The 20653-nt window shown below is 40.3% G+C and overlaps 1 protein-coding gene across 4 annotated transcripts in view; it reads left to right on the forward strand.

The window, feature by feature from the left end:
- The window catches only part of rbm26 (RNA binding motif protein 26), an 89951-nt gene that overhangs the window by 43463 nt on the left and 25835 nt on the right, over positions 1 to 20653 (forward strand). For all 4 annotated transcript variants that reach the window (XM_041199563.1, XM_041199565.1, XM_041199564.1 and 1 more), the window contains exons 11-15: positions 3724 to 3883; positions 12522 to 12686; positions 16838 to 16978; positions 19259 to 19333; positions 19736 to 19855. In XM_041199563.1, the coding sequence (XP_041055497.1) occupies positions 3724 to 3883; positions 12522 to 12686; positions 16838 to 16978; positions 19259 to 19333; positions 19736 to 19855 (661 nt within the window). The remainder of the gene's footprint in view (positions 1 to 3723; positions 3884 to 12521; positions 12687 to 16837; positions 16979 to 19258; positions 19334 to 19735; positions 19856 to 20653) is intronic.

Here is a 20653-nt window from a genome sequence, read left to right on the forward strand (position 1 = left end):
TGTATTATATGCTTTTTATAAACCTCATCTTTTCTCTCCCATTATTGCTGACAATTCCTCATATTTAGCTATATCTTATTTAAAAACATAGGTTTCGAAATCATTAAGATTTTTTGCAAGTTTCAGTTGCTAGCTATATTGTCTTTATTGTTGATTCCTATATTTGTTGGCTGAAGTTTAGCTTCACTTTGTTTCTCTATCAAGTAATTTTGGTGATGGCACATGACTGAGATGTACTTTATGAAAAAGGATTGAAAATTTGATCATTTTCTCCTGATGGTTTAGCAGTTTCATATGACTGCTGAGCCACAAGAATTGGCAATGTCCTTTGGTGTAATCCGTGGTCTCTATTGAATTAGTTGGTCCCATTTGATTGGAGTAAGCATGCTGTAGTTCAGACATCCTGAAGTACGGTGGGAAATATTAGCCAAGGTTCACACAATTGCATACTGCCCACTGACCCTTGCTGGGACTCTGCAAATGTGGATTGAGCACTGCAGCTTGTTTTTCATATCCAATGGAGAATAATGTGAAGTAGTGGGAGGATTTGTGGACTGTTTAACAGTTTGATGAACTGAGAATGCTCCTTCCATGGTTGCAACCATCTTTTTATATCAGCTGATAAGAGTGGTCGATGTTATACTGCAGGAAAATTTTACAAGCTTCCACACCCCTACAATCAGGGAGGGCAGGGTGCACCCACATCAAAACTCAGTGGAGTTGAGTATCCCATTGAACACAGAGTCATAGCTGGAGCCCTATTCTCCCTTCAGCAGGACTTGGAACATAGGACTTAGGAGCAGGAGTAGGCCTTTTGTACCTTCGAGCCTGCTCCACCATGTGGTAAGATCATAGCTGATCTGGTGGTGATATCAACTCCACCTTCCTGTCTGTCTTTCAAAACTCTTGATTCCCTTGTTTATCAAAAATCTACCTAACTCAGCCTTGAATAAATTCAGTGTCCCAGCCCCTTCGGCTTTCTGGGGAAAATAATTCCACAGACTAACTTCTTGAAGGAGGGAAGAAATCTCCTCATCTTTGGCTTAAAAGGGAGATCTTGTATTCTTAACCTGTGTCTTCTAATTCTACTCTCCCCCACAAGAGGAAGCATTCTCCCAGTATCCACCCTATCAAGTCCCCTCAGGATCTTACATGTTTCAATGAGCTCACCTCTGATTCCTCTTAACTCCATTGGGTATGGGCCCAGCCTGTTGAACTTTTCTTCATAAGATAAACCTTTCATCCCAGGAGTGAGTCGAGGGAACCTTCTCTGAACTGCTTCAAATGCAATTATATCCTTTTTCAATTAAGGAGATCAAAACTATACACAGTAATGTAGATGTGATCTAACCAACATGCTGTACAACTGTAGTAAAACTTTCCTACTTTTATATTCCATTCCCCTTGCAACACCAATACTCAATTTGCCTTACTAATCACTTGCTGCACCTGCATACTAACTTATCTTGATTCATGTACCAGGACACCCAGATCCCTCTGTACCACAGACTTCTGCAATCTCCCTCCATAAAAATAATATAGTTTTTTTCCTTCTTGCCAAGGTGTACAAGTTCACATCTTCCTACGTTATACTTCATCTGCCAAATTTTTTTCCTCTCATTTAACTTATTTCTATCCCTTTGTAGACTCTATCTCCTCTTGACCGCTTACTGTCATACCTACCTTTGATCTACATTTGATCTGCTCGTCCAAGTCATTGATATAGATTGAAAATAGTTGAGGCCCCAGCACTGATCTTTGTCCCTGTGGTATGCCACTCATTACATCTTACCTACCTGAAAATACCCTCTGCTTTCTGTTCTTTAACCAATCCTCTATCCTGTCCGGAACAGAGTTCAAACTGTGCACCTTGTATCTTTTTTATTTTTTCATGGGACGTGGGCGTCACTGGCTAGGCCAGCATTTATTTCCCATCCCTAATTACCCTTGCCACATTGCTGTGGGCCTGGAATCACATATAGGCCAGATCAGGTAATGGCAGCAGATTTCACCAGATCGGTTTTTACGACAATCGGCAATCAAACTTTTAATTCCAGATTTTTATTGAATTCAAATTCCACCATCTGGTGGGATTCAAACCCAGGTCCTCAGACTATTACTCTGGGTCTCTGGATTACCAGTCCAGTGGCAATAACACTATACCACCACCACCTCCCTCTGTTGGTGAAAATGCTAGCACCAAACCAAAAGTTAGTTCTGCCTGCAGAGTTCAGTTGTCTTCCTGCAACTCATTTCTTAAGCTCCTAAGTTAATGATGCCTACATGGGTAACGAGAGGGTGGTGGCTTTCCACTAAACTGTTCCACAGCAAGGAACCTCCTTCCGGAGAAGGGAGAAGATTGTTGAGAGAAGAAGAAAAAGTACAGAACAAGAGATGGAAGCAGGAGCCTGTGCTGCCATTCAGTATAATCATGGCTGACATTGGGCTTCAGCTCTACTTTTCCTGCTCGCTCCCTATATCATTGACACTGTGGGAGACCAAAAATCTCTATCCCAACCTAAATGTAGTCAGCAATGGAGCATCTACAACCTTCTGGACCAGAGAATTCCAAAGATTCACAACCCTTTGAACTGTGAATGAATAAAGTTCTCCTCATCTCAGTCCTGAATTATTAGCACCTAGTCCTGAGACACTATCCTCATGTTCTAGATGCCACAGCTAACAGAAACAACCTCAGTATCTACCAGAAGTAAAAGTGAAGGGATGGGTACCAATGTTATAGGATAGTGCCAAAACTGGAAAATAAAATGTCGGTAAAGAGTTAGGGAAGATGAGATCAACCAAGAAGCTGTGGCTAGGTGATTCTAAATGCTTCAAAAACCTCTAGTTTGTAGAAAGCAAGGAAGACTGAGGGCATTGTGTTTTCCATTTTGAGATTCTGGCAAATACTGTTTTGGACTGGGAGCTCTCTCTTTTCGACACAATGTGGACTTCAGTTTTGGATTAATAGGAAAACTCAGGAGCGTATTTGTAGAACCTTGCCAGTATGTCATTCGTTTCAACTTCCATAGGATTTCACTGAAATAATTGTCATAACTTGCAATAGCCCATTTACCGCCAGACTAATGTGCCTTGTTTCAAAAATGTGGTCATTAGAAAAACCAGACCATGAATTTGATCTGGGGTTAGTAGTTGTCTGAAACCATTTGGAACTGAATCTTGTAGTTGTTATTATTTTTATGATTTCCAGTTCTTTCCAAGGCACAACGTGTTTTCTAGAATTAATGATGAATAATGTCATTCTTGTTTTTAAAAGGCTCATGTGATTAGTCTGAAAAATACCTTTGCAAGTTGGAGGAATTTTGTAATCAACTTTGGGCCAAGACCAGTTCTCAAATTTATGGCTTTCTTGGAATGGATTCCTTGGTGTGTGTCAACAGTGGAATCCATTTCTTTCAGCAACTTTTCAAAAACAATTATTTATAAATTGAAATAGCCACTGGTACTATATAAAAGGAATGCTGCAAAGATCTGGCTATTTGGACAACTAATTCCACATTAGTGGTCCCAGGAAGGTACTCAGCTTCGAATGGCTCTGGATATCCAAATAAGCAAAGTACCTAACTTCCAAAATACATGGGAGCCTTAATCGACATGTGGATAGTTGATCAGTAAAAATGTATATAAAACATGTCGACATTAGTTTTATACGGTTTACTTTTAATAAGTACGTAGATTAACGTGATCTGCTTGTTTCAACAGGTCAAATTTCAACAAAGCAAACAACCAAGGATTTCAAAAGAAACCACAGTACGGGATTGAAAATACTAAGCTTGAGCTTCGGAAGGTTCCACAGGAGTTAAATAACATCAGCAAGCTCAATGAACACTTCAGCAAATTTGGAACAATCGTGAATCTGCAGGTCGGAATTTGTGTGGTTGGCAGAAAACTATTCTAAAGGCCTTCATAACCAAGTCTAGCCCTGTTTTCACCCAATGTCTGTCTGCATTTTATAACAGAGACCGTTGGTAGCAACTTGGAGTAGAAACTCTGGTTAATTGTTCCATTCTTGGGCTCAGGGTTACTAAATCCAAATGAAGCATCTCAGTTGCTAACCTGCTTAGTTTGCCCATCTCAGCAAATTCCTGCAGTTAACTTTGAGACCTTTTGATTGTATAAGTTATTAGTTGTCATAGCCTTTGGAGAAGGTCCCTGAATGATGTCAGTTTTAGGAAGTTTTTTTCTCTTTGTTGCATCTGTAGGTGGTGCTGTGAGCATCAAGTTATATAATTGAATACAGTGGGATGGTGCCCAACATCATATGACCAATCCCAAAATGAACCCTTAAACCTTAGGGTATTTCTTTCTTCACAAAAACGTCTTTTCAATTGTAGCTGCCTTTTGAATCTGAAAACCTGAACTGAACCATGAGAGCACAGGTATCCACTGACAACTATTATGCAGAAATTCCTTATAACGTCTCCTGTCTTTTGCCCTTCTAACCAATTTTTAATTTGGCTTGCCAAAGTTTCCTCCTTTCCATACCTGTTTTTTCCTCTGGTAATCTCCCATGTGGTACTTTCACAGACATTCCTAAAGTCCATTTGCACTATATCCACTGCAATTCTGCCATCTTTCCTCAAAGAAAGCTGAGGTTCATCTATCACTATTGCCCATTTAGTGTTGCTATCTCTTTTTTTTATCTTAATTTTATTCTTACATAAAGATTCTTTACATCCATGGTAGGAAGAGTTTAAGCCAACTGGTCTGTGATCACTTGGATTAGCTGTCTCCCTTTATAAAAATGGTGGTGATGGTTTACCTGTCTCTCTTTATAACAATTGGGAGTACATTGCCGCGACTAAGTTTACTAATGATCCGCCTCAGTGCTGACAATGAATCACCCAACCCTGGTAGAACAGCTGTCGCAAATGCCTGTGAACTGAGTTTCTCTGCAAATATTCTTGATGCTTATGTGCACTTTTTAGAAATGTTTTTTGTTTTGCCAGTGATTTCAGTGTTAAATGACTTGTCATTTAAATGCACTTTGTATTGAGAAACTCATGGGTTCGTATAAAAGCGCGTATAAACAAGGTGCTTGGGGACATTCCAACTCCTGCTTTCAGTTTGCGAATCCAATGACTTTGCATTACAAATCTAGTATCTTGGCCTAGCTAGCTCACCTGACAACCTACTTCAGCTGTTGACTTACTCTTGAATGATCTTGAATTAAGCTTGACTTCTATTTATCCATAGTTTATCATGATGAAGATGTAATTTTTTTTAAAGAGATGTGCCCTTTGTTGTATGTCACATAATTTATAACAGGGTCCTGCCCCAAATTTTACAGTAGGTATTAAAACACATATTATTGTTTAACCATTAAGATTATCAGTTAATGTAACAAATTTGACCAGAATGTGGGCTCTCAATTGAATTCTGGTAGCATGGAGGTAAAAGCAATCTGAATTCCCAAGGAAGAGTATTTAAAATCGTATGCGTAAAGCAGAACATAGCCTGCTTGAATAGTGACCTTCTGGTTTTGTCTTCATACTTATGTTCGCTCCACCTCTTAGAATGCATAGGAATCTTAAAATTACTTTGTGGTAAATGTGCTTTTTCCCTTCACTGAATGCTGAAAATTGCATGCTTCTCTTGAAGCTGTTTGCAATAAGATTGCATTTTACATGATAATATTTCTTATTTCAGTTGCTACTGTTGGTTAAGGGTATGCTTTGTGGTCAGTTTGCACGGACATAATTAGCTTCAGTCAGGAATGCAAACTTTCAAAGCTGCTGTTTCATTTGAGAGAAAATTACAGTTCATTCAAATTCATTTGTACGAGTCATACAGAGGGAGAGAGAAAAACCTTGCAGCTTTACAAGAATCTTCTAAGGAAGTCCAAAATATTTAACATAACAATATTTCTTTCATTCATTACTGCCTAACTTTTGAAACATATCTGGAGTCTAGCTTTTGTTTGTTAACTTGGCATAATTTTCCTTCGTCTTTAATTTGTAAACATCTTTACAGAATTAGTCATATATATTTTATGAACTATTTTGGCTGAAAAACTAGTTCCTTGCTGCCAGCAGGTGCCACTATAACCTTGTTGTCACTGAAAGCAGTCTCCACCATGTGGCAAAAAATTATACAGCATGTAACATTCAACAAATTAGGTTATAAATTGTTCTTGCAACCAGCACTTAATATATTTGACATTCACTTACCTGTTATTTTAATCGGGCATTAACTTGTGTTGATGAAAACCGTTGTTAAATTACCAGACGGAGACACATCATACAAACTGTTTCAACTTTTGTTTTATATCAATAGTTTAAAACCAATTTCAGAATCAGTGCTAATGATATACGAACATATGAAATAGGAGCAGAAGTAGGCCATTCGGCCCCTCGAGCCTGCTCTGCCATTCAGCAAGATTATGGCTGATCTGTTTGTATTTCACGTTCTACTTTCCCATCTACCCCCTGATAACTTTAGATTCTTGTTAGGGAAGCGAATCAATTTACTTCTGCCTTAAAAATATTCAGTGGCCCTGCTTCCACTGCTTTCTGAGGCAGAGAGTTCCAAAGTCGTACAACCCTCAAAAAAATTCTCCTAGCTTCTGGAAAGGTTCCATCAGAAAGTAGCAAGCATAACCCCTCTATTCAAGAAGGGACAGAGGCAGAAAACAGGAACCTATTCCACGTCCACCTTGACAAGACCGTTCAGGATCTTATATAGTTTAAGTCACCACTCACTCTTCTAAACTTCTGGAACCAAGCCCAGTCTGTCCAGCCTTTTCTCACAAGAGAACCTGCTCGTTCCAGGTATCAATCTAGTAAACTTGTGGTTCTCTGAACCACCTCCAACACATTTACACCTATCCTTAAATAAGACGACTAAAATTGCGCACTGTTTTGAGATGTAGTCTCACCAGTACCTTGTATAAATACAGCATAACATCGTTACTTTTATGTTAAATTCCTCTCGTATTAAAGGATAGTATTCCATTAGCCGCCTTGATTACATGCTGTACTTTTTGTGACTCATGCATGAGAACACCTAGATCCTTCCACACCTTGGAATTCTGCAGCTGTTCTCCATTTAAGTAATACTCTTTTTTTATTCTTCCTGCCAAAGCGAACAACTTCGCATTTTCCCACATTATACAGGTTTTTGCCTACTCACTCAACTTGCGTACATCCGTCTGCAAACTCCTTATGTCTTCTTCACAACATACTTTCCTACTTTGTGTCGTCTAAAAATTAGCTATCGTCCCTTTTGTTTCTCTCATCTAAGTCATTGATGTAAATTGTAAAACATTGTACCCCCAGCACAGACCCCTGCAGGACTCCACAAGTCACATCCTGCCAATCACAATCCAGCTATTCACAATGTAATGATTTAGATGAGGGAACTAAATGTAATATTTCCAAATTTGGAGATGAAACAATGCTGGGTGGGAGGGTGAGCTGTGAGGAGGATGCAGAGATGCTTCAGTGTGATTTGGACAAGCTGAGTAAGTGGGCAAATGCATGGCAGATGCAATATAATGTGGATAAATGAGAGGTTATCCACTTTGGTAGCAAAAACAGGAAGGCAGATTATTGTCTGGTTACAAATTGAGAGAGGGGAATGTGCAACAAGACCTAGGTGTCCTTGTACTCCCCAGTCGCTGAAGGTAAGCATGCAGGTGCAGCAGGCGGTAAAGAAGGCAAATGGTATGTTTGCCTTCATAGCAAGAAGATTCGAGTACAGGAGCAGGGATTTCTTGCTGCAATTGTACAGGGCCTTGGTGAGACCACACCTGGAATATTGTGAGCAATTTTGGTCTCCTTATCTGAGGAAGGATGTTCTTGCTGTAGAGGGAGTGCAGCGAAGGTTTACCAGACTGATTCATGGGATGGCAGGACTGACATATGAGGAGAGATCGAGTCGGTTGGGATTATATTCGTTGGAGCTCAGAAGAATGAGGGGGGATCTCATAGAAACCTATAAAATTCTAACAGGACTAGACGGGGTAGATGCAGGAAGGATGTTCCCGATGGTGGGGGAATCCAGAACCTGGGGTCACAGTCTAAGGATACTGGGTGGCTAATTAGGACTGAGATGAGGAGAAATTTCTTCACCCAGAGAGTGGTGAGCCTGCGGAATTCGTTACCACAAAGTAGTTGAGGCCAAAACATTGTACGTTTTCAAGGAGTTCGATATAGCTCTTAGGGCAAAAGGGATCAAAGGATATAGGGAGAAAGCGGGAGCAGGCTATTGAGTTGGACGATCAACCATGATCAGAATGAATGGCGGAGCAGGCTCGAAGGTTCGAATGGCCTACTCCTTTTTTCTATGTTTCTATGTTCTTAATCAGACAAAGACCCATTTATGCATATTCTGTTTTCTGCTAGCCAACCAATCCTCTGTGTAGGCTAATGTGTTACGCCCTACACAATGAGCTTTTATTTTCTGCAAAACTTTTGATGTGGCACCTTATCAAATGCTTTATGGAAATCCAAGTACAATATGTCCACAGGCTTCCCTTTATCCATAGCATAAGTTACTCCTTCAGAGAACTCTAATTGGTTAAATGTGACTTACCTTTCACAAAGCCATGCAGACTCTTCCTGATTATCTTGAGCTTTTCTAAGTGCCCAGCTATAACCTCTCTCTAATGATCGACTCTAACACCTTCCTCATGACAGATGTCAAGCTAACTAGCCTATAGTTTCCTGTTTTCTACCTCCCCTTTTTGAACAGAGGGGTTATGTTTGCTACTTTTCAGTCTGATGGAACCTTACCAAAATCCAGGGAATTTTGGAAAATTAACACCAATGCATTTACTACCTCATTAGCCACCTCTTTTAAGACCCTAGGATGAAGTCCACCTGGACCCGGAGACTTGTCAGCCCGCAGCTCCATCAGTTTGCTCATTACTGCTTCCCTAGTGATTGTAATTTCACCAAGTTCCTCTCTCCCCTCCACCGCCTGATTTACAGCTATTTCTATATCCTCTATAGGGAAGACAGAAGCAGAATATTTGTTCATTTCATCCACTATTTCCTTATTATCTGCTATTAACTCCCCATTGTCACCCTCTAGAGGACCAACACTCACTTTACTACTACTTTTCCTGTTTTAATACCTGTAGAAACTCTTGTTATCCGTTTTTGCATTTCTAGGGGTCTTCCTCTCATATTCTTATCTTTCTCCTGATTAACCTTTTTGTCATTCCCTGCTGCAGTTTTTATTCTGACCAATCATTTGACTCATCTTTATGCAGTTATAAGCTTTTTCCTTAAGTTTGATGCGTTCCATAACTGCTTTAGTTAACCATGGATGGTTGTCCTCCCTTTAGAATTTTTCTTCGCAGCAGGAATGCACTTTTTCTGAGTATTCTGAAAAATTCCCTTAAATGTCTGCCCTGCTTCTCTATTAATCTATCCCCTCGCCGAGTATCCCAATTTACTTCAGCTTGCTCAGCTTTCATGTCCACATAGTTGCCCTTATTTAAGTTTAAAATACAAGCCTTAGACCCACTCTTCTCCATTTCGTAGTGGATATAAAAATTCAATCATATTGTGGTCTCTGTTGCCTAGTTGTGCCTTTACCTGAGGTCACTAATTAATCCTGTCACATTACACAATGCCAAGTCTAATATAACCTGCTCCCTGGCTGGTTCCAGAATGTGCTGCTGTAAGAAACTCTCTTGAAAGCATTCTATAAACTCCTCATCTGATTTTTCCAGTTTATATGTAGATTAAAATCACCCATGATTATTGCCATCCCTTTATCACAAGCACCCAACATTTCTTCTTATATGCCTTGTCCTACATTGTGGTTACTATTAGGTGGCCTATACACCATTCCCAGGAGTGACTTCTTTATCCTATTATTCCTCATTTCCACCCAAACTGATTCTACACCATGATCTGAACAATGGTCATCTCTAACTATTGCACAAATGCGATTACCCCTCCACCTTTATCTAGTTTATTTCTGAAAGTCATATGCCTTTCAATATTCAGGACCCAGTCCTGGTCATCCTGCAGCCACATCTCCGTAATGACTATCAGATCATATTTAATTACTTCATTGTGCACTATCAATTGGTTTACTTTGTGCGTAGCATTCATAACAGATACACAAAGCCTTTAGTTTTTTTTTTTGTTACCTTTGTGACATCTAGTCTTGATTCTTGGTGTATTCTTAGATTTGTTCTCACCTTCCTGCCATTTCTGATCCTCATTTCTCAAGTTATTATTTTCCTCTCTTACCTTGTCTCTACTCTTTTGATATACCACATCTTTCCATATTCAATCCATTGCCCCCACTATTTAGTTTAAAACTCTCTCTACTTCCCTAGTTATGTGGTTCACAAGAACACCAGTCCCAGCACGGTTCAGCTGTAGACCGTCCCAACGGTACAGCCCCCCACTTTCCCCAGTGCTGGTGCCAGTGCCGCACAAACCGGAACCCACTTCTCCCACACCAGTCTTTGAGCCACGTGTTCATCTCTCTAATTTTATGTACTCTCTGCCAAATTGCACGCGACTTGGGTAATAATCCAGAGATTATAACCTTTTAAGGTTCTGATTTTCAATTTGGTACCTAATTCCTCATACTCTCTATGCAGAACCTCTTCCCCAGTTCTGCCTATGTCATTGGTAACTACATGACCCATGACAACCGGATCCTCCTCCTCCCACTGCAAGTTCACCTCAAGCCCTGAGCAGATGTCCCGAACCCTGGCACTGGGCAGGCAACACAACAGTCTGGACTCTTGTTCTTTGCTGCAGAGAACAGTGTCAATCCCTTTCACTATCCTGTCCCCTACTACCACTACATTCCTTTTTACTCCTTCCACCTGGATGGCTTCCTTTATCATGGTGCCATGGTCAGTTTTCTCATCCACTCTGCAGACCCAACTCTCATCCAAACAAGCTGAGAGAACCTCAAACTATCGGACAATTGCATAGATTCATTCCTGCCCTTTGGGTCCCCATGCCTGCCTCACACGCAGTCACACCTTCCTGTCCCTGACCATTGACCAATTCAGAAGACCCGATCCTAAGTGCTGTGACTGCCTCCTGGTACAAAACATCCAGGTAACTTTCGCCCTCCCTGATTTATTGCAGAGCCTGCAGCTCAGCCTTCAGCTCAATGACTGAGCCAAAGTTCCTCGAGCTGCAAAAAGTTAAACTGCAGACATGTTTGTCCTGGATCAAGAGGTTATCCAGGAGCTCCCATATGCTGTAACCATGACAAGTCACCTGTCCTGCTATCTTTAATGTGTTTCAAATAATTACTTAATTATATTCACTTTTTTTGTTACTTTTTAAAATATATTTTATTAACTTTCCCACCTGTGTGTGTAATATTTTAAGCCTTAGGAACAGAATAGACTTTAACCACACCAAACAGCCAGTTCCTTTCCCTGTGGTAGAGTAAGAACCAGTTCCTATAGGATGAGAAAGATAGAAAAAGAAAACAAATGCTTCCTCCCCCCATCACTGAATTCCCCCACTTACCAAACTCCAAGCCTGTACTCCGTTTTGTCAGCTGCCCTAAAGAGGCTTATATTTATAGCCAACTGAACTGGGGTTACAGAAACCAGATTCAACCACTTAGCTAATTAACTGCTCAGCTCTCACAGCAGAAATTGAGTTTGTCCTGTCTCCATTGCAAGAAAAGAAGAAATTTGCCTGCTTACATAGTACTTTCCAGTTGCTACTAATTGCAGATTAGATTAGATTTTAAGAGCAAAATTTAAGAACAAAATTAACACTTTAAACTCCCCCACTCACCAAATTCCAAGTCTGCACTCAAGTTTCCTCAGCTTTACTGCATTTGCTTCAGATATTCAATAGAGTTTGTGTCCAAATTTGTCAGTGGGAGCAGGACAATTATGTTCATCTTAAAAAGAGAAGACTTGCACTATCATCTCACACATAATAATAAGAATTATTTTGAAATCCATGGATTGTTGGTTTGTAGGCACAACACAACAGAATCCCATAAGCATGAATGAGATAGATGAGGGTGAATGTGTCTTTGGTAGTGTTGATGGTAAGAATGTTGGCAAGGACTGTAAACGGTCAACTTCTGAACTCCCTGCGATTTTTAACATCCATTTGAATTGGCAAAGATGACTGTGGTTTAATGTCAATTATGTTTTGAAAACCTTTTGGTTCTCCTTTCTTTTGTTCCTCTCCTTTCTCTTGTAGACTAATTTTGAAGCAGGGGAAAGTATAGACAGGCCTTGCCTACTAGTTGTGATTCTTGATTTCATCACTGCAAAATGAAGCAATGCTAGGAAAACAAGGGTGGAAAGGGAAGGGACTTCTTGTTAGGAGGGTGAAGGAGCACATATGGAGTTCTAGACAGAAGAGGGAAAGAAATCCCTATCGATTGATGTGCCTCAGGTAGCCTAGTTATCTGCTTGAGTGCTTAGATTATGCAAGCATCTGCTGATTTTGAGTGCTAGAGAAACAGACTTCTGATCACCATGTTGTGATTTATGAGGAAATTGAAATTTATTTTAAATGTATTGATTGACTTTCAAGGTTGCTTACCAAGGTGATCTAGAGGGTGCCCTTATTCAGTTTGCTGTGCATGAAGAAGCAAAGAGAGCAATCTCAAGTACAGAAGCAGTTCTTAATAATCGATTCATCAAAGTATACTGGCACCGGGAAAGCAATTCTCAGCAAAAGACGACTGCAAATCAAAAGGTAGTAACTACGTTTTTCTGTGAACAATTTAGTTTGGTTGTCACAAGTGAGGCAATGCAATTTTTAAGATTTTATATTAGAATGTCAGTAATATTAATTTAATTTCAGAGTTGAAATGTTTTAGCATACCCAGTGGATCTCTTCCAGCGCCACCATGTACATGGTACTGACCTGCTTTGTTACTTTTGGCGATAAATATTTGACTCAGAGTAAGATGCAATTTTTTTTTAGTTGTGGCAGCCTTCCGTCTCATGAGAAGATGGTTTGCATCTTGGTAGTCGACTCTTAAACATCACCTGCTGTGGCTCAGGAGCCTAATTCTGACATGGCACTCTTTGTCACATTTGCTGCAGATGAAAGCAATGGGGGCTGAGATGGTACCCTCTTGTCAGCCAGCTGACCTTTGTTTTTCCTCATGTCTTCCAATTTCCCCCTCTGAACAATCAGCTTCCAGAGGCCCTGGCCTTTGGTGACTGTCACACAAATGTCCACCATCTTCATGTTTTGCTTGTAGCAGAGTTATGAACATCCAGCAGAATGTAACCCAGTAGCCAGTTATAACACTGTTATATAGAGAGAGAAAATCAATGGAATGAGTTTTGGATTGCCCCAGAAAAGACAGCACTCATGATTAAACAAATGGCTGGCTCTTGTGCTGTAAACTTAGTGATCACTTCCTATAGAACCATTTAAACTTTGGAAGGATGAGACAATGTTGTATGTATTCACCATTATACTTCAGTTGTCAAACCCCTATCGTTCAAATCCAGGCAACACAGCCCTATTGTGCTTGTATTTATCTGCTAATTTTTCCTGGTTTGGAGAGTGCTGATTGTAGTGCTCTTGCCAAATTTGGTGGTTAAATCAGAACAACAGGGTCGGTTAGTATCTGTAGCTTAAAACATAATGACAACAAGTATTTAAACTTTACATGTGGCCCCTAAGAATTTATCCTTCACATTGTGATGAAATCATGATAGCAAGGCTACTAGAACTTTAGCCCAGGAAGATAATAGTTGGTTATGTCCCCTTGCATAAAATAGCAACATTGTTCACATGATCTGGATCTAATGTAATTTGACTCAATGGTTCCTTTCTCAGGCAAAGGCTTGACTGACTTTCAAATGTCCAATATTATTATTTTGTGTTCAAGGCAAAGGTATGGGTAATGAAGGATGTAGAATGTTACAATTTTGATATTTCAGTATGGGCATCAAGTATTCTTGAGGTCAGGTATTGTACATTCTGTTGCATAATGAAACTCCCTCCTGTCTCAATTTTGGTCCCTTGGTGCAAACTTTCCTCTTATCAGGACAAGTTTAGATATAGAGGCTAGAGATGGAGGATTAGACTTCTAATGATTTTTCACTCTAAGTTGCACAAAAATGTTTTTTTAAATTTTGTATCTCTGTCACTTCCTTCTATCCCTGTTCATCTAGATCCACCTTCCACACCTGATCCCCATCTCCTTCTGTATCCATTCCTGGAAAAAGCTAAGCCCCAATTCATTTCACTTTCAAAATGTCAGCTACTTAGCCATGGCCCTCCATTCGTCGTTTTTGCAGCTGCTGATTTACTCAAACGTGCCTTTAACCTCCACCTTTTATGTCTCAGTAAAATCATTGCACTTTATCACCCTGGTCGTTACCTTGGTAGAGTCCACATCTCCACTCATTTTCGCCCAAGGGGCATGGACTTGAAAGAATATGGTGCACAGCTGATTTAACCATCCATTGCCAGATCTGGCAGGACTAGTTAAAACACTATTGGGTCTTGCTCTTGTCTGCTCAATGTGCTCACTATTCCAGAATCATCCTGAAATGCCAAGATTGCAGGCTGCTGTTTTAAACCACACTCGCTTCCAACAAGTGTCAGAAACTCGTGGACTTCTTTGTCACCAAGATTGAGACAATCCGATCAGCTACTTGTGTCATGTCTCTCCCTTCCACTAGCCCACCTGGCCAAACTTCTTTCAATGCCCCTCCCTGCCCCAGCCCGGAACTCACATCTTTCTCCAGTTTCTCTCCAATCTCCTCATATGCCCTCTCTGAGCTTACCTTGTTTATGAGACCCACCTCCTGTTCCCTCGATCTTATTCCCAATTAAACTGCTGATCACTCAGCTTCCCCTCCTGGCCCCCATGTTTGCCGATATTGTAAATGGCTCTTTTTCTTCAGGTGTTGTTCCTCTCTCCTTTCCTTTTAAATCTGTTGTCATCACCCTCCTCAAAAAAGCAACTCTTGACCTCGCCATCATTACAAACTGCCATCTCAGCTCCAACCTCCCTTTCTGCTCCTAGATCCTTAAACATGTTGTCATCCCCCAAATCCATTTCCACCTTTCCTGGAAGTCCATGTTTACATCTCTCCAATCAGGCTTCTACTCCTATCACAGCACAAAACAGCTCTTGTTAAAGTCACAAATGACATCTTATGTGATTGTGATAAAAGGTAAACTTGCCCCTTTCCTTCTCCTCAACCTATCTGTTGCCTTTGACACAGTTGACCACACCACCCTCCTCCAACACCTCTCTGTTGTCCAGCTGGGTGGGACTGCCCTCACCTGGTTCCATTCTTATTTATCTAGTCATACCTAGAGAATCACTTGCAATGGCTTCTCTTATTACTCCCGCACAGTTATCTCTAGTATCCCCACCCCATTAGGGCCAATGTTTAGCTACCTCCTATTTCTCATCTACATACTGCCCCTTGGCGACATCATACAAAGACATGGTGGCTTTACCTCACCACCAATCTTCTGACGACTCCACTGTTGCTAAATTATTGTCTACTTATCTGACATCTTGTACTGGATGAGCAGAAAAACTGAAGCCATATTTTTTGGTCCCATTTCAAACTCCATTCCTTAACTACTGTCATCAGTACTGGCAACAGTCTGAGATGAGTCTTCGCAACCTTGGTGTCATATTTGATCCTGAGATGAGCTTCCAACCTCATATTCGTGTCATCTCTAAGACCACTCATTTTCACCTCCATAACATTTGGCTTCGCCCTGTCTTGGCTCGTCCTGGCTGGTCTCCTACATTCTACCCTCAATAAACTTGAGGTCAGCCAAAACGCTCTGTCCTTTGTCTTAACTCATTAAAAGTTCTGTTTCCCCATCGCCATGGAACTGGCTGAGCTACATTTGGCTACCAGTCAAGCAGCTGCTTGATTTTAAAATTCTTATCCCTGCTTTCAAATCCACCCCCACCACCCGCATATTTCTATAATCTCCAACCCCACAGCCCTCTGAGACATCATCGCTCCTCTAATTCTGGCCTCTTGTACATTCCCAGTATAATTTCTGCACCATTGGTGACCATGTTTCAGCTCTCAAGGCCCCATGCTTTCCTCCCTGTACTTCCTGACTTTGCTTGCCTCCTTCAAAACACTCCTTAAAACCTATTCCTTTGACTAAGTTTTTTTTTTGGTCGTTGACCTAGTATCTCCTTATGTGGCTTGGTGTCATACCTTGTTTTATAATGCCTCTTTGAAGCACCTTGGGACATTTTATTACATTAAAGGTGCTATGTAAATATAAGTTGTTGTGGCCCTGTTGCTTCATTATCTGAAATCTTTTCAATTACAAATCCTTTTTTTTGGGCTTCTCTTTTACGGAGTGAAAGAATAAATATAAGACACGGGAAAACAAGTTTTTTAATCAAAAGCAAAATACTGCAGATGCTGGAAATCTGAAATTAAAAAACGAAAATGCTTTAAAAGGTCTGGCAAAGTATGTAGAGAGAGAAAAACACAGTTAATGTGACCTGCTGAGTATTTCCAGCATTTTCTGTTTTTATTCAAGCCTTTTAAATACTTTGCTGCATCCTCAGAGTCATAAAATGATAGAATACAGAAAGAGGTCATTGGCTCATGTGTCTGTGCTCAAATGTCTAGCTATAGATATTGGATGTTGACCTGGTGATCTGGCTTAAGGTTCATTAATAGATTTCTTATCCTTCTAAGTGCTGGATGTAACCCTTTTCCAATGATTAAATGTCAGCTGTTTTCTCTACATTACAACAAATAGTCTACATTAGACGAATTAAGACACACTTGTAACTAAATTTGAAGTTTGCCTTGGAATTCAAGTGTGTAACATGATTTTTTTCTAGGCCGTTATTTCTTTTCACTTGTCTTTCTTTTAAGATGGTTTGTGGACTGCAGCAGCCAGTGACACCATCCCCTTTCACAGCTGTCAAACAATCGGTGAAGGACAGACTGGGGCCCCTGCCACAAGGAAATATAGAACCCACGCAAACTCAGGTCATTCCTATAGCCAGCATTCAGGTATGTACAATTATGATCTGCTATCAAGCATTCCTTAATTCATAACACAAGTGTTGTTTCTGTTGTAATGTACTAGTTCTGGTATAGACTCTTCTTTCAGTTTCCATAGACCATATTATATTACCCATATTTCTCTGTGGAACAATTGCAGTCTCAAATTCCCTCCTTCAAATGTTTGGTGACCACTTCACTTAGTGGAAGTATTGCATGCTGAGACTTGCCATTGTTTCTTTCCTCTCAGGATGTGTTCTCTGCAGTTTCCTCCATTGAAAATACTTTTCCCCGCTAGTAATTCACTCCAAAAGTGTAGCACAACTTTGATGGTTACTCTTAAGTTAATATTTCTGTCCTGGCCCCACAAGTTTCTTCACACTTTCAAATTGCATGTTCCTGCTGCTTCTTTTTGTGTTGCTGAAAATCCAGTTTAACCTGAAATGCTGGACCATTTTGACTTTGTGCTACAAGTGAGATTTGACTATTCCAACAGGCTGCTGGCTGGTTCTCACAATTTGCCCTCCATAAACTTGACATCATCCAAAACTCTGTGCGAGTTGAGACACGGGCAGCAAAGTCCCATTTGCCTATCATTCCTGTGTTTGCTGATCTACATTGGCTCCTGGTCAAACAACATCTTGATTTTAAAACTTTCATCTTTCAAATTCTCCATTGCCTGGACCCTTCCTATCTCTGTAGACTCCATCAGGCTCACAACACTCCAAGATATCTGCACTCATGTAATTCTGACTCCTTGGAGCATCCCTAATTTTAATCGCTCCGCTGCATTGATGCCTGTGTCTTCAGCTGCCTAGATAAGACTTAAGTTTGGAAATTCCTTTGCTCTACCTCTCTGCCTCTCGACCTTGCTTCCCTCTTTAAAACATTCCTTAAAACTTATTTCTTTGACCAAGCTTTTGGCCATCTAACCTAATATATCAGTCTGGCTTGGTGTCATATCTTGCTTTATAATGCTCCTGTGAAGCACCTTAGGCTTACATTAAAGATGTTTTATAAATATTTGTTATACTAGGATTCTTTATCTCAATAATGTGTGTCTAAATGATTTCATGTGGGATGGTAACTCTTTTACCGATTATTCAAGTGGTGTGGCCTGAAAACTGGCTAGCTATAATGAGTTTGAAGGATGTGTATTGCTTAAGGTGAAATAATAATTTGGTGGAATACAAAAGATGCAGATGCTGGAAATAAAAACATAAAATGCTGGAAATAGTCAGCAGATCAGTCATGTGGAGAGAGATCAGAGTTAATGCTTCAGGTCAGTGTCACTTCACCAGCTCTGATACAAATTTTGCCAATTTCCTCTGGCACTTTTTCCTTACTCACTCTTCCCTTCCTGGGGTGTATTTCCATAAACTGAACCGGACCAGCCATATAAATACTATGGTTACAAGAGCAGGTCAGAGTCTGGCAATTCTGCGGCTCATTACTCTCGTCCTGATGCCCCAAAACCTGTCCACCATTGACAAAGCACAAGTCAGGAGTGTGATGGAGTACTTTCCACTTGCCTGGATGAGTGCAGCTCTAACACCACTCAAGAAGCTGGACACCATTCAGACAAAGCCCCCTGCTTCACTGGCACCCCATCCACCACCTTGAGCAACCACATCCTCCACCACCGATGCACAGTGGCAGCAATGTGTACCATCTACAAGATGTTTTGTAGCAACTTGACAAGTCTCCTTTGATAGCACTTTCCAAACCTGTGGCCTCTACCACCTAGAAGCACAAGGGCTTGTGATGCTTTGGAGCACCACCACCTGCAAGTTTCCTTCTAGCCACACACTCTCCTCATTTGAAACTATATCGCTGTCTTCACTGTCACTGGGTCAAAATCCTGAAACTCCCTTCAAAACAGCAATCTGGGAGTACCTACACTACATGGAGTGTAACAGTTCAAGAACACTGCTCACTGCCACCTGAAGGGCAGTTCATGTTGACAACACATCTGGCTTAGCCAGAGATACCCATATCCCCTAAAAGAATAAGATGCTGAGCAGCGTCCAATACCTTATCCAAACATCTGTAATTCATTTTTGGGGAAGAAAGAAGGGGGAAAATCATAGCTGTCCAGACATAATTTACTGAGCCAATTTGACGAGCCATTGTGAGAACCCAAAAGGTAATAGATTTTCTGAAAGGTAAGTGTCCCTAGATGATTGCTCTGCATGAGGAAATTGGACTGTAAAAGTAGGTTATACATCTATTGAAAAATGAGAGAGAGAGTGGTATTGTATGTAATGTATCATTTCCTTTACCCTTCAGAATGCAACTAAGCTGTCAGTTAGAGATCGACTTGGTTTTGTGACTAAACGCATAGAGCCTGCTCCTACTGAAAAGGTAGAGTTCAGTTGATAGTAATAGCAGAAACATTAGCATCTGCAAAACATACTCTTTTCACTCTTTTGAACATTGTGTTTAAAGGCAAATGCGTTTCATAATTGGGTCCCATTATACTCTTAACAGAATTCCCACAGTTGGTTAATTCTAGTTCTTTGTGTCTGCAAGAACAAACTTGATGTGCATTGGCAATTTTAACCTACTTATGGAAATGCTGTATGGTTACAGATATCATTTGAAATATTCTGTCTTAATAGTTAACACACACAAAATTATTTGTCTTTCGCGTGACATTTTGTATGATCTTCGCTATGATAAATTGCTGTACTTGTAAAAATGTTTTTCTTTATCTTCACCTTATTTCCTTTTATGGTGGAAAATAAAGCTATATTTGTGCTGCAGGTATTGTCAACTACAACAGGCCTTACAAAAACCGTCTACAATCCTGCTGCCCTAAAGGCAGCACAAAAAACATTAGGTACTATTTCATCAGATTCTACAGAGACGCCCAAAAAAAAACAGGTTTGTTGGGTTTATGAAAGTTGTATGCTTTGTAATTTGTGTACATACTGTTGAGCATGTTCGTTTGAACACGACTGATGAATGTTTGAGGATAGGAAATTTATATTTATTCACAAAAATAAAGAATTTGGACTTATGTTGTCAGCAAGTCATAGTTTTAAATTCTTCTATAAAAGCTACAATGCATTATATATGATGCAAAATTCATTCACTTTTTCCATTTTAAAACCCGGTTCCTGTTTCATGCCATTGCCCAATTCTTTACCTGATTAACTGGTTGCATAGTAGCAAGTTAAGTACAGTAAATCAAGGCATAAAAGTCAACTCTTGAAGCGTCCCAAATTTCTTCCAAAATCAGGGGGTCAACTTAATATGCTGGAACTAAAATGTGAACAGCTGGTGTGGATGTGGGTGGTTGCCATTTTAAAATGTGAAAAAAGCGGTACTTCCATATTATATGTACCAACACAAAAGAGTTTTTAAAACCATCAAATTCATTGTCCTTGGCATCTGATGCCAAATTCATTCCAAGTCACTTTGGCTGTGGCATCATCATAAGGATCCCACCCTGGATCAGATGTGGCACTTTCAGTTTCAGAGTCGTCCCTCCAGAACAAATCATCATCTTCTCCATCCATTGAATTGGATATTTCGCTTTCTTTTTGAATGATCTGATGACTGTGCTGATAGCATGTAGCATTGATAATGAAAACATACAACAGTTAGCAGGGCAGCATACATATGTCCACTTGAAAGTTTTTTCTCCAACAGCAATCCACCTGTTTCACTCAGCCTGAC

Source organism: Carcharodon carcharias, chromosome 11 (genome assembly GCF_017639515.1).
Source record: "Carcharodon carcharias isolate sCarCar2 chromosome 11, sCarCar2.pri, whole genome shotgun sequence".
Lineage (NCBI taxonomy): Eukaryota > Metazoa > Chordata > Chondrichthyes > Lamniformes > Lamnidae > Carcharodon > Carcharodon carcharias.